Below are 17,495 nucleotides of genomic sequence, written 5' to 3'. Positions count from 1 at the left end.
TAAAGAAAGCTCCATCTGAACACGTGGTAAAGTTTTATCAGGATATAAGTGACCTACTAGCATTTAAAAATAATGTGAAGATGATTAATTTTGCCATTTTAATTACTCTGCAGTAGCTTTTTCTTATCTCATTTAAAGTAAAACTGTCCCAAATATTCCTGGAAAGTAATAAAATGGACACAGTTAGTGAGTAATTAGCAGAGAGACTTGGCCTGATATGTTAATACGTCACAATGATTCTCAGTTCAAAGTCTGGATATGGAGGTAGGATCAGCGAGGCAGCCTCGGCGCACATGTCAGAACTCCACCTCAAAGCCAAATCAACTGCATTTACAGTATAATAACAGTGACATCATGCAGTTTTCCTAACTATCCCCTGAGTTATGGTGAGTCCAATTTGCCCTAAAATGCTTGCATACGTATGTACACACAGTCACATATATGAAGTTGTGCGAGCGCATGCACACACACACACACACACACACACTTACTTCTCTACTGCGCTGTACACCCACAGTCTGTTAGCTTTTATCTTGTGCTGGGCAGTAGATGAGGACCATATGCAGCCTCAGTGCAATTATAGTGTGGTGAATTGGTAGGACAACAAGAGGGCGTTTTAACGGAGCAGTAAATGCAGGTAAGGGCCTGTATTAAGCCAGATCAGGTTCCACTGATGTTGTCAGCTGGAGACAGGCTCTCAGACAGCCTGTGAGTGTGTTTGTAGGTGTGTCCAAGCGTATGTGTTTGCATGCAGGCATGTTTTATGTGCATGTTTTGATTGAAATGTAGGTAATATTATATCAGAGGAAACAGTTACCTGTGTTTCTTTGAGGAGCAGTTTTGGTTACCGGCAATGTGACTTTCTTCATAAGTATGTGACACACGCATATGTAATTTACCTGTCTAAATGGCTGAAGGAAATTGCATGTGATCCATAATGGTTATGGGGATATGACCCCACCAGGCTTTTTTTATTTTCTAGTGTCTGATAGGTGAAAGGTCAATCTCTAAATTGTTTGTCTGCAGCCCTATAATGCTGACTCCCAAGGGAGGCTCGGCTTAACCCACACCGATCCTAAATCACCATTGTATTTAGTTTTTTTCTAAAGTTGAGAAAAATAAAAGTATTACAGTAAAAAGTAAATAAAATCAATAATTAATATTAATGTTTGCTAATTAGGTTTGTGTAACAAATGTCCAGTGGTAGAGGTATTTCATGGAAAGCAGAGATACCACAGTGCAAGTAAAAGTTCTGTATTCAAAAATTGTTATCATTAAACATTAGGAATAAAAATCTAAATATACTGACGAATATTAATTGAAAATATTAATTGTGATGAATGCATAATTTCATAAAAATGTAATCTAGTAAAATTTGCTTGTGTATTGAAGGATTATTGCTATTAAAAACTAACCTTAAATAGTAATTTGAAGTGCACTACTTTGATCAAATGTATTACCTACGACATAAACCCTTTGAAAGAATCCAAAGCTGCTTGATTAATGTAAAGAAAAATGTATAAAGTACAACAAAGGAGTAATTATGTCCAAATCTGCTTACTTTTTCATCACTGTAGACTACTTTTTTTGCCACGTCTTCCTGATACTTGAGCATGCTCATCTGATATTTAAAATGAGCTGCAATCAACTGCCAAGAGCATTTTGTCAATATTGTACGGAAGCAACAGATGTATGCACCATTACCTGCAAATGCTGTATCAGTCTGTTGATTCTGGACTATTTAGGAGTTTAATCCACATTTATGTTCATACGTTGGTTATTTTTCAGAATTTGGTGAAAATAAAAGGAACACAATAGCCAGCTGCAGGGGAAGTTCTGGTGGTTTGGTGGTGAGGAGGGAATCCAGGCACAGTGTAATCATTGCTCACATGTCAATCCAGACTGATCAGTTCTGTCACTGCTTTTGGATGGAAACAGTTTTTTCTTCCCTGTGCGGAAAGCAGAAGCGGTCAGCCACAGCTGCCCTTTTCCTGTCTTTGTTGTTAAATGACAGAAATATTTAGAATCTGTTTTCCATTTTAGTTATGTTTATTTGAAAATGGGTCATCCGAAATGAAATTTCTTCTGCTGAATGAAAACTCGATCACAGCTTTTTTTTTGTTTTGTTTTTTTAGGCTCAAACTGATTTCAAAACATTTTAAAATGTAGGAGTTGTGGTATTTTAAAATTATGCATGTCAGAGAAAACAGACATAAATGTTCAGTGACTAAAACATGTATTCCCAGCCGTAACTTCAGAAGATTTTTTTATTTGAGTTTGCTGAGGAGAAACCACATTTCTTTTTTCATTTGTTTAACCAATGTATCCACATGGTACTCATGTACATTTCCATAGAAGTTATAAAACCAAGATGCTTTTGCAAACTCGAGTTCAGAGATTGACACTTAAACTACACTAAAATATGTCTGTACACAGCTATAGATATTTATCTTGTCTAATGTGTCTTCTTTTGTACCCATATGTGATCACTAATAGTAAATAAAAGTACAGGAAAAATGAGCTGCAGTGAGTGCAAATGAGTCTTTATATTAGCATATAAGTGTCAATGGACACTTGCAGATAAGTGTTTCAGTAGAAATCACTGTAACCCATTACATTCCTGGGAACAGTTTAACTGTCATAAAAAATAGTTTTAAAGAAAACCAAACATTGCACAGTAAAGATTAATGATTAATTCTCACCCGAGAGGTGATGCTATATGAGGCTTTTTAGAACGGAGGCTTCGTATTTCACAGGTTCTGTCTGCATTTAGAAACTCAAGGACAAAGCAAGAAAAGTGCGAGGGAAGAGTAATTATTGGAGGCAGGTGTGGTATAATGTGTCATAAACAAATGAGGAAAAAGAGAGTGACGGAACAAAGGGTACAAAGATAGAAATGTCAAACATTAGCGTGTGCCAAGTCATCTGTTGTTGTCTTTTGATGGTTATGACACATGTGATAATTAACAAAAGCTTAGTGGAAGGCATTTACAACAAATCACGCTACCTTGATTCTTTGACAGTTTTCATGTGGGTTTAGAAAAACTTTTCCCAGAAAACAAGTTTGTCTCATTCTTTGAAAAACCTTGGTGGATTTTCTCTTTTTAAATTGCCTCCATTTACTATGAAGCCACAGTTAGTGCACAGTAGAGCAAGCTTTCACCATATCGCTGACATTTGTTGTTATGAGATGAATTTATGCTTTGAAAGCTTCTTTATTAGGATCCTTAGGGTCATACAGTATACAAAGGATCTTAGATGAGAGCTGACCGCTGACCTCCTCTTGAACTTCAGTAGAGATAACTTTGTTTAGAAGAGATGGCAGTAGGTTCACTAGAAACCGCTGCAGTCAATCAGTATGTTTAGTAATCTGATTCGCTGCTGCAGGGATGAACGAGTGCCCTGCTGCTGAACTGGAGTGCACACGTCTGACCTGTTATGCCAAATATTTGCTCTACATTTCATCTCAACATTTTCCTAACAAATGTGAAATTATTTTGAAGTCCAAGTCATAACGATCATTGGCATATTGACAATATGTCTTGTAAGCTAGTGGCTCTCAAACTGTGGGGTGGGCCCTCTTTTGGGGGCAAAGGGCCACTGCAGGGTACTATTGATGACCTGGGGGAGTTATGGAGTAAAACACAGTTGAATGAATAGAACTTTTGTAAGGAAATTACAATGTATCTATATTTAACTAAAGTTAACAATTATGTTGCGTGGGGCATAAACTTTTTTCACTGTTGGAAAGGTGTTACGCCAGAACCTGAAGGCATCACAGTCTGATGAAATCCACACTTTTTTAAAAAACAAACTTGATATTTATATACAGCCTACTGTAAATTGATGTTGTATCTAGTTGTTGCATATGTCTCTCCATGTTTTATCTTAATTAAACTGTGATAAGGAAAACATCAAATGCTTTAAAATGTAAAGGATGACAAAATAAAATTCAAGATTTATTCATATTTATGTGATGTTGGTTTAAGTATTGTTCTGATTTAACATTTTTACATTATATATGAAAAGTTTTATATTGCCGTATTTTTTATTTTGCAATTGCAATAAAACAAAGTAAAGGGATCTCTCAGAATTAATTCTGAAACACTTTGCAAAACACTTTGTTAAGAAATGAATTGGTTTGCTATTAACTGGGTGGCCATGTCAAAGAGGTAAGTGGAAAGCTGCAGCTTTTATCACCTTCATTGACATACGATATGAGTACTTCACAGTGGTTTTGTGGTGAATGTTACAGCTGCATTTTGTAGTGACCATGTGTTTACTGCTGCCTGGGAGATAAAGAACAGCCACAAGCCAACACTGGCCGTGGTTAGGGTTTTTCTATTCTAGCAGCCACTGTGGCAAGAAACTGGCTATCATCTGGAGGAACGGCTGTACAAGAAAAGATTTTTAAAAAGTACAATTTGGCTGCAAAGCCTGAGAAAAACATCTGTATATTTGCTGTAATGCTGTTCAATACTGAACCCTATTTAGATTAAATTGATTACCCAACTGTTTCCTTTACCGTACACTGCATTTTATGCTATGGACACAATACTGTTTTATACAATTTAAAACAAAATATGTCAAGGGGACTGGAATTTCCCTTGATATGTGTATTATATGAATTAAATATCTCATAAAATGTACAAAAACAAACATGACTTCTAAAATTTCTGAAACGGTCCCTTTTAACCGATTTCCATATAAGAGTAAACTAGCTAGCAATCAACTTTAAAGATATCAAGCTCAGACTGAAGACTATATTTTGATTTTAAAAACACTTTATAGCTTCCTTATAGCTGATGTTGTCTGTTTCTCTACTGGGGTTTCCTGGTTTATTACCACTAGGCTATGCTGTGCTCCCAGGCCTCTCTCTGCTCCGGCCTAAACTCACACCCATCCAGAAAAAGATGAGTCTTCACACCTCTTCTGCAGCCTTGCCTCACTCCTCCCTTCCTATCACTCTGTTTCCCCCCCTCCTGGTTTTATAGCTTAGCTCCAACACCCAGCTTTTTCCACTCGCCCTCTTCTCATCGTCATCCTTCATTTCTCTGCTTTGCCGCTCTCCTTTCTTCTCACTTTCCCTCCCTCCCTCTCTTTCTCCCTCTCTTAGGTGCTGATCAATTCACAGTCTCCCTGGGAGGTGTGAGAAAAGCCCCCGCTCATCCTCACCCATCCACCCGCAGCCACCCTTACCCCTCCAACCCTGAATGGATCACCTTTCAGATCATTCATCCCTGGATTTTTTTTTTTTTTTTTTTTTTGGGTTACAGGGAGTGGGGAGTTCAAGTGATGATGATGATGCCGATGATACTCTTTTCCTCCTGTTCTTCAGTTTCTCCTGTCCTCCTTTTTCACTTCATCATGTCTCTTCCTCTCTCTGCAAAAGTGTCTGCGACACCATTAGCACACCTGAAATAATAGTGCCGGTGACAAATGCTGCTGGAAGGGCTGGTTGAGAGAGACGCTGAGAGGGAAAGACAGAAAGAGGGAGAGAGTTAAGGAGGTGTGTCTGTGTGTGATAGAGCGGTGAGCTCTCTATCTGCCTGTGGTGTTAATTCAGATTCTGCAGCCCTTCAGAGTAAAAGTGGAGCTGCTGACCTGGTGACCAATGGCACAATGTGAAAATTGACGGGCAGCATTACAGGAACCTGTTCTCTCTGTGTTTGCGCACTTGAACGCACATGTTTAGAGGTTTATATGCCATATGTAACAGTGCATCTATTTTCACACACTTCTCACTGTATAGGAAAACAGCTGTTTATCACATTATGTATCCATAAGTGTTATGCAGTTTGAGTGTGAGATCCAAGGTGCTGTTGTGTCAGTTCTTGATCAGTCATTTGCAGTTGTTTATCATTAATCCACATGCTAATATTAATTATGCATTGCCATCAACGCAATTCATAGAGAAAGCAGTAGCAGTTCCCTTAGTGTTGAAATTTGATGAAGCTTTGAATATCTTTCTACATTTTGAAAATTAGAATCTTACACCTAGTAACATCTTGATGTAGACGGTTTATTAAAAAACACAGCTGAGTGATTTCTGCACAACATTTTATCTAAGGTTTGAATACTGAAAGTGTTGATTTGTTATGTTTAAGACTTTATTTGAAAAGTGTTTCTCTTAAAATGTTACCTGTGACACTTTGACAATAAATGAGCAGATCTGGTTCATGTAATATCAACATTTCTAATCCACCTTAAAATAAAACAACCACTCTATAATCAGTGACAACGCACCAAAATCCTTCTCACACCGTTATATATTTTATTAACATATTAAGTTATTCACATAAATAATGACAAGAAATATGACAAGTCACTTCTTTATAGAGTCAAACAATTTTATTCTGCCTTTAGTCCAACGTTTGGACCATAAAATGCTCACAGTGCAACAGAAGAACGCGTGAAATTTAATAGAGCCTTTACGCTGCGCGACTTTAGTATGTTATTTGAATGATCTGGTCAGGAATCTTCCCGTCCTTCTGCATCACATGTAATTTCCAACAACTCCGGTAGAAGGCGCAAATGATTAAGCATTAATGTGTGTGAGAGGCGAGAGCAGCTGAGATTAACATTTGGGCCAAAGCGCAGGATCCAGCAGGAGTGAATACTCCCTGAGCTGATTTCATGAAATTAATATTGCGAATCGTTTAAATACTGTGATCATACCAAAGTCAAGCTTATATCATTACCTAAGCCAAAGTATTTACCAAGATGTTTGGGCACCTTAATTATACTGCAAACATATTAGTGTCACTCTAGAAAGAAAAGCACCAAGCTTTCACATAAATCACAGCCCAAACACGCTTACAATGATTAAAACGAACTGTAGACCATATAAAAACAAATGCTGCACTTTCATATATGATCAGTATTTTATAAACGATGCTGGATAATGTGTGTATAATAAATTAGCCTTTTTATAATGAGTCATACCTGCATGTTACATCATATTATTTCTTGTTGCACTAACGTTTTAATCAGATATAAGCAAAATAAATGATTTACTTGTATAAAAAAATGAGTGCCCTTTTCTGACTGAATAGTTTCTAACTGGAGCTCACAGAACCTAATTGCGCCCTAATGTATCCTGTTGGGTTTTCTGACAGGCGTTAATAAACTAGTAGTTGCATAAAATTAGATAAACTGTGAAAACTTTGCAGCAGGTCTGTCTGTGTTCTGAAGCAGTGACACAAAGCAGAGAGGCTCAATGGCCTTTTTGCAGATCCCAACATGTTTAGGCGCAAAGCTGCGGAGCTGCAAAAAGTTTGACCTCAGTTTGACTCCGCAGGCTGCCAGTTGCTCCTTGTTTTTTCAAACAGCTACAGACAAGCAGTGATACAAGGGATCACCAAGAGCCAAGCCATGATTCATATCTCTGACCTGGAGGGGTTTCGTTTGTTATTTATTAGGCTAAGATTCAAATTAGTCATTTTTCTCTCTTTACATATTTACATAAAAAGCGAAAAATAATCGCGATTAACTTGACATAGTTTGGAATAAACACTTTGGATACTCCTTCTCTGCATTTTGAGTTTTAACCGAATTAAGTATAGCGTGTGTTTGTAGTGCATAAGGTGTGCAGTTTCTCTTTGTGTTCACTCTGCACGAGTCAAGACGCAGAGGCCGTCTAACAACGCTTTCATTTGTTTCCGCAGTCAAACATGCTGTCAATTTGCATTCAGTGGTTTGAAAGTAATACCTGCTGATTTTATTGAAACGACTCAAAGCATTATCGTCATCGCAAAGCGGATTAAACAGAAGTGACGGTATTTGCCCCCCTGCTCTCTTTCAGGATACCAAAATGCGCTGACCCTAACGAAGGAACAGCTCCGAGAGAGAAAGTGGAGCTCCAGTTTGCTTTTATGGATGCTAATTGACGTAGCTTAATTGCTTTATAATGCTATAGTTTTTTTTAAGTGAACAAGTGCTAATGTGACCCCCTTTCATGTTGATTTAACCTTACTTCTTCCCAATGACTCGCGAAAATTCCGTGTAGGTGAGCTGCATTATAATCTTTTGTATTCCAATAAATATAAATTTAGCTGAAAGCTGATTTTAACCGCAACATCCTCTTTAATTAGTAATAACTGAACGTGAATATTCATGTGGCATTCTTACAACTAATTATTTGCTTTGCCGTAAAATGAAGAAGAAAATGCGAAAATGAGAACTTCTACTCACCATTAAATAAATAAATCAGCAAAGTGGACGAAAACAAGTCAGCACAGTTTATTATTTGATCCCGTGTTCTGTGCGTAAAAGTCCGTGCCTTCTGGCTTCCCTGTGTCCGTGCCTCGAAGCCTCAGCGGCCAGACTGCGGGAGCCTTTGATAGTCATTTCATGCCTGTAAAACTGTCCCATCGGATCCTAACGCTCGGGTTTTACCACAGGAATCACCGCTGAATGTGTGAAGCCGCATTATCGTATTATGACACCGTTTCTGGCATCGGGGCAGATGATCGATGACTGGACGCACTGCACGGGGAAAAAAGAAGAGGGGTGAAAAAACTTAAAGCAGGCTGTCACAGACCAGCAACACCTTAACGCCTCATGAGCATAATCAGGAGATAAAATGGATCTTTTAGACACTCTCCATTCACGTGTGATGGGCTGAAAAATAAATGAAAAAGTTGTGTCGGTCATCGTCATGTGACAAAGAGTGACAAAATCTGCAAATATCCTTTTGTAACTTCAGGGGGAAAAAACTAATAGCTTATCTCTTAAAACTAATCATGTCCACCTTAATCCGTTTTTATTATATTTCTTCATATGCCACGGAATATCTCATTAATATTTATGTAGAAATAGGTAATCAAAGTTCATTTTTAATTAAAAAATATCAGCTAAATTAAATAAGATTTGTAGTTCTTCTCCTCCCGGTGAGGAATCATATATAATAAGATAAAATAGAAAATTCAAACAATTTGGTTAATTTATACCCAGACATTATTCAGTGGTATCATTACTTTTCTGAAATTCCTCAAGAATCCAAGTTCCCTTTCATATATTAAAGCTCATAAATATTTGACCAAACTTTTATAATCTCTGTACGGCAAATCGTGAAACTCAAGTGAACGCTTCATTATAAAAAAGACAAAAGTTAAATTAATAAGGATTCCGAGAGGAGAGACATTATCATATCTTAGGAGTAGTTCTGTTTGGTTAGGGAAAGTTAAGTGAAAGTGTAAGTGCGTTTAGAGGGACGTAATTAAGTTGGAGATGTGAAAATTTGTGTGTGTTTGGTAGGGGGGTAAATGGAAAGGTAGAGAGGAAAGGGGGTGTCTTGGTCAGATATTTTGAGTTTTGGCTAAATTGCGCACTGTATAAGCTGACAGAAGCGTAAAGTGTGTGTTATGTATCCGCGGCCGACGTTTTGTTTTGCACCTCCTCGCCAATGTGGCCTAAAACCAATCAATCAGCTCGGGATCGATCATGTGGGGAGCCAATAGGGGGCTCCCATCTCTTTGCCTCCCTGCCATTGGACAGCCCGGGCTGACTGGAGCGACCCATTCGGCACTACTGTGGGGGAGAAAAGTGGATAACGTTTACTGTTATTTAGACATAAAAGATGCTTTGACGACGACTTTAATGTTTTATATACTTATTTCAGTATCCCCTTTTCTCATGACGACTCTCATCAACATCCGGAGTAATTAAGCTGCTTTCGTTTGAAAAGCAACCAACTTTTAAAATAAGTATAAATGTTCCAAATGACGTGTTTAAAGTTGCTTTGTTGTTCTTTCTATTTAGACTGGACAATTTCTCCAAGGTTTTTATATGTTGTTTGCTTCTAGTCTTTCAGTTATAAAATCAAACACGGGAAGCAAATCGACTGCACAGAAGTCGAGCTGCAAGGCCGAAAACCTGCAAAACTGGATGTTTGGCTGCAGTGGATTTCATGCATAAAGAATGATGACAGCCTCTCAGAGGCTTCGGTTGACTGCAACATTACTGGGATGAGCTCGACTTATTTTATTCTACAGCTCATTTTCTTTCATTATAAAAATATTATTAACTTACAGGCTCTTAATAACGTACCTGAGAACAGCTCACTTCAGAGTAGAAAGTTGGTTCAGTAACTCGTTTACAAACTATAAGAAGAGAAGTGGGTGCTGGACGTGTCAGTCCCGAATTCACGTGTTTTCCAGACTGCAGAATAAAGTCAGTTTGTGAGGATGAGACATGAAGTCGAAGTCATAGATGAATATTCTGTGTTTAGTGTTGTTCCAGCTCGCAGTGCGGCTGGCTGGCTGGGCTCACAGGGTCCTCCCACCCCCCCTCCTCTCCGCACGACTTGCTGCAGCCCGGTGCGTTGTGTAAGAGACGCGACCTGTTATGGCCACCACTACTTCCGGGTTTCGGCAGTCTGGTCCAGATCCTCCGCTCCTCCTCAGCTCAACACACACATCCATTGTACACAAACGGGCAGGCGGCTCACGCATACACACGCACTCACACACATGCAGACGCATACACGCGCACAGCATCGATCGTGGCTCCTTTAAGAAAGCCTAAGCCAGAATTATCACCCCACCTCCTCTTGATCTCCTCTAGACGCTTTTGCATAAGAAAATCAAGCCGGGAGCCGAGAGTGATCAAAGAAAACGAGGGGAGAGCTGCTTCATTTTTTAACTGTGATTGTGACCATTAACATTTAGGTGGTGCCGATCCCGTGGAGACGCACGTCGGACCATCATTCATCCGGTACTTTTGACAAGCCCTCGCGTTTTGACTGACAGGCGGAGTGGCAAAAAGCCATGAGAGTCGCCAGTTTTGTTTGAGGGGCTTTTTTATTTTCATCCTGGTTTTGGAAAAGGAGCCCGGTGCTGCTGCCCCGAGGATAGCCGAGGACCTATTTGCCGCGCCTGGGCTAAACTTGCACAGAAAGCGGGAGCTGGCTTCATCGTTCCGTGGAAAAAAAGAAAAGGCAAACGGGATTTTGGCTGAAACATCTTCTCATTTATTTGGATTTTCTTTCTTTATTTCGTCTCCACCCTGGCCGCAGAGGGGATTTACCTAAAGTGAAAGGACGATCAGGGAGTGAGGAGGGTTATGGCGCAACGGGTACGTAGGGCAATCCCCCCTAAAAAGTTTCTCCAAGTCTGCTGCGCTTGAATGCTATGCTGCGCTGTAACGTGGCTTAATGACACACATACCCACACGGACACACATTCGCGGCGAAAGTTTCTGTCGTCTTTCTGACACACGGAGGGACGGTTTCATGTTTGGCGTGTTTTTGGCCCGGTATTACGCACGGTCGCTCTCGTTTGTCCCACAAACCGGCCCAGTGAGAGACACTGGGAGCGTGATCATATCTCACATTGGCTGTGTTTTTTAGATTAGTTATGACAGGCCAGTTACTGGAAGCAAAATGGGGGAGGGCATGGAGGCAAAACAAATCTCTACTTTTCTCTGTTGACTGCTCCATCAAGCTTACTTATCGAGTATTTACGATCAAAATAAAAATTCCGTCGGTTGTTCGTCAATCGACGGCACGTCGTAGAATGGGTTTAAATATGCAAAAAATAAGCCTCGAGCAAGTAAGGCACTTTTTCCCTAATAACGAGGTGATGACAAACGCTCTGATTCGCACAATCCAGGGACTTCTTTTCTTTAGAGCAGCAGCTGAATCTTCACACGGATAATAAACAGCGTAAAAGCGGGGATGTTAGGGACACTGGACACATTTAGCTGCAGAATTTGGCACTGGGGCTACACCACGCTGGGGTTTGCACCTCTTTGCCTTTAGGCTCGACATGCTCAGCCTTAAGTGATAATGCATTTTACTCTTCCACCGGCACTTGTTTGTCACGTCTAAAAGAACGTCATTAATATTTCAAGCATATTTTCTTGTATATGAAAAAGCAAACCTCAAATAAGTTGCTTAATTTGACCTTTCTCAGACCAGAAGCAACATTTCTGAGTAGTTACAAACCAAAACGTAAAGGCTGGGTGGTAAATTCACTCAAAAGCGACGCATGAAAAAAGTTTGAATATTCACCTTCGGTTAACAACATGAAAAACAGCACGTGACTTGTGTTGTTTAGTTTTGTTTGCACTAATCATAGCGTGCTTGATAAGTAAGAACATGCTGCACAGTTACGAGCCTTTAAAATGAGAAACGCCGCAATTAACAACTTTAAGACTTTTGTTGTTGTACACTGTGACAACACAGGACTCCGGGTTTATGGTGTTAAAGCCCAACAACCGCCTGGTTAATGGCGATAATAATAACCGAGCCGTGTTGCTACAGTTTTTGTACTCCCAGTAATTTCGAACATATTGAATAATTCATATGTGTTTTTCCTCCGGGCTTCAAGGGTCACTGGGAATGAGACGAGAACAAAAACTAGCTTGCACTTCAGAATTATCAGTGCAGTTTTCTTACTGGAGACAACTCAGTTTTAGACTCAAGTCTTTAAAACTTTCTCTGATTATAAAATCAAAAACACAGACGTGAATTTGTCTCTCTTTTGCTTTACATTTGTTTGTTTTTCTCCCCTCCTCAATTTTTAAGAACATTTATTTTTAAAAGGGCAGCTAAGCGTATGTGTACCTGAAAATTTTGGATTTTTTTTAAAAACACGTTCTTAATTTTGTAAAATTAATTAAATTATTTCTTCAGTTTGACCGAACTTTTTCTTAGAAGAAAAAACAACAACACTACAAGTGTTACTTCGCCTGCTACTCACTTTTACACTTCGCTGTTTTTACACTAAAGTTTTAATCAGTCTAATATAGTCTTGTACGTCTATATTCACTGTTGACCCGGGTGTTTGTTGTGTGCAGTACGAAGACTTGCCCCACTACGGGATGGACGGTGTGGGCATCCCGACCACCATGTACGGAGACCCGCACGGCGCCCGGTCCATGCAGGCGGTTCACCTCAACCACGGTCCCCAGATGCACACTCACCAGTACCCGCACACCGCCCACACCAACACCATGCCTCCTAGTATGGGCTCCTCCGTTAACGACGCTCTCAAGAGAGATAAAGACGCTATATACGGGTAGGTGCACGCCTTCGTTCCGTGGGGAAACTCACTCTGTCGGGCAGGCGTGTATCCAGGCCTGGAGGGGCCAGCTGGGGTGGGCAAGTGGGTGCAAAATCAGCCTCGTACAAAAGAAAACACAGGCTCGATGCCAGGGACAGCAATCTGTCCCGGTGAAGAGTTTAAGACACACTGGAACCCAAACTGATGCAGAGGCGCTGGGGAGGAGAGAGGCTAAGCGGGCTTCTCCTGCTCTTTTATTTTTTGGCATAATTTGGAGTGTTGTACTTTTCAGTCCAGTCATGTCTGTTGCGTGTTTCTATTGGGTGAAAGATATAGCAATATCTTTTGTACTTGGAAGACTCGCCAATCTCCCGTTGTTCCAATTATTTTTTGACTTGAATATTTCTGAAACAAGCTCACCTATACGCAGAGCCTTTTCCACCCCCAAGTTTTCCCGCTTATATTCCATTTAAAGCTCTGCCGTTTATTATAAGTAAAAAAAAGTGCAAATAAAAATAGATTCTGCTTTTTAACATTTTGAATTAATTGTATTAATTTGCAAAGCTTCAGCAAATAAAAAAAAAACTGTTCAAAGAAAATCATTTATTAATTTACGTGAGTTTATTAAAATCTAAGAAGAGCGTTTTCAGGCCAGTTGCAGTTTTACCACCTTTTGCCACAGTGGCACAACTTCAGGTAGCGCGTTCACCTCCGCATTACCAGGCTGCACATATTTATTCTAAGGATTTGAGCAATAAATAATAAATGTGTGCACATTTAACCGTCGAGTTTTTTTTTCTTTCTTTTTCTTTGCCAAACAAACACACGCCTGTGATGCAAACGGAGACCTGTGCAAGAAATTGTTTGACAGACTCTAAAGCTTTTATGCTATTAGGCGCGCCTAGATTTAATCACAAAAGTCTGTCCGCTGTTTGAAGCCTTTCTCCGAGCCTCTGCATAATATAATAGCATGGGCTGCAGCAGCAGTCCCCATGGGTGAGTTGTTGAAGAGTACCATGGCTGGCTAAATCTAGCCTGGAGTAGTCTTGACCCCGGCGCTGTTCTCTCTGGTGACATTTGCTATTGTGTGTGTTCCCAGGCACCCCCTATTCCCCTTGCTTGCACTGATTTTTGAGAAATGTGAATTAGCGACTTGCACCCCCAGAGAGCCCGGGGTGGCGGGAGGAGACGTTTGTTCATCGGAATCTTTCAATGAAGACATAGCAGTGTTTGCAAAACAGGTCAGGAAACTTTGACTCTTCTTAATCTGCATGCTCGAGCAGCGTGAGCTCTCACCTGACAGTCCGAAATGTGCAATTCTGGCTTTTGTGCTTACACTTAATTCTGCACTGAAATGAATTAAAGAGACATCTACCATTCAAATTAACGCGATTTTTACAATGTTCTAATTTCATATTGTGCACTGTCTTTGCGAAGAAGTAACTAGTGTTCCGTTTAATGTGTGTATGTGAATTTAATATTACATTATATGTTAAAAATATCAGTGTGACGTTTTCTATTCATATATTTTATAAAGAAATGTTTTGGGTTTTAGATTCGGGCAGAAAAACCTTTATTTTCATCGAATCCAGAATTGGATAATCTGGTAAGCTCTATATTTTATTATTGCACAAATGACATTTTCTGCATTTTCGTACTGCATTTTTGAATATGCCAGCTGTTGTTTGGATGTGGCGGGCTTTTCATCTGTGTCAGGCAGCCACGTGGTGCTGAAAAGTTAAAGCAGGATTGCAGCTGATATCCCTTTTTTTTGGGCTGTTTGATATCATGATGGCCCCCGGTTGTATCTGCAGATGAAGGGCTGCTGTCAGACAGCTGTCACACACCTTTGAACCCTGCCTGGAAACTTATTCTATTCAGTCTTTCCACTTTGTTCAGTTTGATACTTTAAATGTAATGTTAGAGTAACGCTTCCCCTCGACTAGTTGGTGACTAATAGATCTCTGACTCTGAGGCTTATTGCAGCTTCAGTCTGTACTGTACGCCTGCTCTCCATATTGCAATAACATCCAAGTTTAATATCAGTTCCACATAAAATCCATTCACATGAATATTTTCCTCATCTACAGTTACTTGTATTGAGAAAAACGCGTCTGTTTAATATCAAGAGATGTGAACAGCTCATTTTTTATTGTTATTTTAATTTTTCAGATGATTCAAGCCATTCAAGTTTTACGATTTCATCTTCTGGAGCTGGAGAAGGTAATATTCTCTCGCCATTTCTGTCCACTGTGCCACTTCAGACCTATGGGCTGTATTTGCATAAATGTATTTTTGCTAGTCGGTTATAATTAGCGTCAAAATCAATCATGGGGCCATTTCTCTTCCGCGTTTAATCACGACGCAAGCTGTTACAACTGGAACAGATATCTCTGTGCCCAGTCTCTCCCATGTTTTAATGAAGTTTAATGCTGGCAGAAATTGCGTGCAAGGTGAAACATATAGGCGAATTTTGCGGGTTTAAAAAAAATGATTCTTTGTGGAGGGCAAAAGGCCCCAGGCAACCATCTGTGGATAGAGGCAGTAGTGGGTGTAAAACTCTGATTTGTCTTCGTTTCAGATGGACTGCGATAGCCTCTAAAGCCAACTTTAGCCTAAACGTTGACATTCTCAAACATAATCAAAACTGTTAAAAAGTTTTCGTTTTTAAACTTATCTCCGTGCATGCACTTCTTTCCCTACAGATCTTGCTTCTCTACGGAAAGCTATATATTCTGTACATATAAACTCAGTAGCCTAAATAAAGTTTGAAGTAGCATTTTTTGCGCATGCGTTTATCCTTTTTCTGTTTGTTTCTCAAGCAGTCGGATGCGTCACATTGGCAGTGATAATATAATAAGTTGATGAAATTAAACAGTTTACCTTAAATGTCAGTCAAGCGGGTCACCCTCCTCTAATGGCCACAACCCAGGGCACTGATGATGAATTTAACACGGGTGTTGAGTGCGTTGTAGCCTCAGAGCCCTCTTGTCACTGTCAATTTTCGACGATATCTCTATTTTGAGAGGAGAAAAAAAATGAAGTTGACTATTCCATGCAGGACAGTCCACTGCCACAAAAGGCGCGGGAACCTTACCCTGAATCCAAAGTGATCTTTCAGTTTTTACAGACGAAAGAAAATTAACAATAAGTTAATATAAACCCGTAAACATAAGTTTAAAAGAAAGTTTATATATACGTCTATAACGTTTAAATACAGATTCACAAATGTAATTTTTAGCTGTGTCAAAATGCACAAAAAGTCTTCGGGGCACTTTTGCGCTTCGAATCGGTGTCGTGGTTGCGCATGGCACTGTCGTGTAGTTTGGGTGAGTGTGTAACACCTCTGCCTTCTTTCTCCCTTTAGGTGCACGAGCTGTGTGATAATTTCTGTCACCGGTACATCAGCTGCTTGAAAGGCAAGATGCCCATCGACTTGGTCATAGACGACAGGGAGGGCGGTTCCAAATCAGACAGCGAAGAAATCACGAGATCGGTGGCCCTTGATCAGGTACATCTCTCCATCTGCGCGTGTGTGTGTGCGTGTGTGTGCGCACGCGCGCGTTCTCCCTGCTGGCCATTTAGCTATTCTGGGTCACTACTGTGCTGCGCTGCTATTTGCATATGATTAAAGACGGTTTCCATTCCATCCTTCGGAATGAAAAAAGAAAAGAAAAATCGGAATAATGTTGCTATTATTGGCCCATTAAGACTTGAACCCGGAACCGACCTGGGAAGATTAGCTTGAAAAAGCATCGCCATAAACTTGACCTGTTCCATGTCGATTTTAATTTAGTTCCTCTCTCCATTTCTCCCGCTCTTCTCTCTTTCTCTTTTTGAACCTAAAGCCTTATCAGCTCCTCTCTGTTTTGCAGCCCAGAAGAGAGCAGCAGCAGCATGGGCTGCACACTGTGGTTTAGATGCCTTGGTTTCTCCACTGTAGCTAGAGTTCACGGTTCATTTCGCGTCTTGTCAGTATTTTTCCTTAGACATGAGTGCACACTGCTTATCGAGACCCCTCCTCTCCCCCTCTTTTGTTTCGCTCAGAGCGCACAGATTCAGCGCCAATAAGACGGTTTATTTTCGAAAGCTATAGAAGCAGGGGGCATTAAAGGTAGATTAAGAAGTGTTTCCTTTTGTGCAGATATCAGAGATAACCACAGCCTTCATTATGTGCTTCACTGACTGTTTGCACTCCGGGGACATTGTAGTGTGCGCACAGGCATGACCCTAATGGTCCTTACACTGCCGTTAAATAATGATAACAGCAACCGATCATTATAACTATGCAAATCTGGACTTGCGGCCATTAATAGCTCACGCCCTGTATGCAGGAAAGCGGGCTGCATGCACGTTTCGCTAAGTTATACCAGAGTTTTAAGAAATTACTTCGGAGTGTGGCGGCAATAACCTATAGACAGCGCGGGGGAGGGGGAATCAAGTGTCCAAATTAAAGGGATTAGTTGGATAGTCCGACATAAAAAGTAA

At 40.2% G+C, this 17,495-nt stretch overlaps 1 protein-coding gene and 1 long non-coding RNA gene across 3 annotated transcripts in view; one reads left to right on the top strand and one right to left on the bottom strand.

The window, feature by feature from the left end:
* Positions 1-2,253: 2,253 nt before the first annotated feature.
* Positions 2,254-15,909, bottom strand: LOC309720303. Of its 2 annotated transcripts, none has more exons than XR_014280456.1 (3): positions 15,891-15,909; positions 8,194-8,487; positions 2,254-5,470 (listed from the first exon to the last, which is right to left on the bottom strand). It is a non-coding gene; the product is annotated as an uncharacterized lncRNA (long non-coding RNA). The 2 variants fall into 2 exon arrangements; XR_014280457.1 differs by lacking the exon at positions 15,891-15,909 and adding an exon at positions 10,051-10,295.
* The window catches only part of meis1b (Meis homeobox 1 b), a 77,007-nt gene continuing 69,893 nt past the window's right edge, over positions 10,382-17,495 (top strand). The window contains exons 1-6 of the mRNA XM_082557119.1: positions 10,382-11,076; positions 12,802-13,022; positions 14,107-14,248; positions 14,563-14,613; positions 15,180-15,230; positions 16,375-16,518. Of these exons, the coding sequence (XP_082413245.1) occupies positions 11,065-11,076; positions 12,802-13,022; positions 14,107-14,248; positions 14,563-14,613; positions 15,180-15,230; positions 16,375-16,518 (621 nt within the window). The 5' untranslated portion in view covers positions 10,382-11,064. The remainder of the gene's footprint in view (positions 11,077-12,801; positions 13,023-14,106; positions 14,249-14,562; positions 14,614-15,179; positions 15,231-16,374; positions 16,519-17,495) is intronic.

The sequence above is a fragment of the Aulonocara stuartgranti genome, assembly GCF_965226115.1.
Source record: "Aulonocara stuartgranti genome assembly, chromosome: 13".
Classification (NCBI taxonomy): domain Eukaryota; kingdom Metazoa; phylum Chordata; class Actinopteri; order Cichliformes; family Cichlidae; genus Aulonocara; species Aulonocara stuartgranti.
Note: the sequence above shows the minus strand (reverse complement) of the source record. Positions and strands in the feature narration are given on the sequence as shown.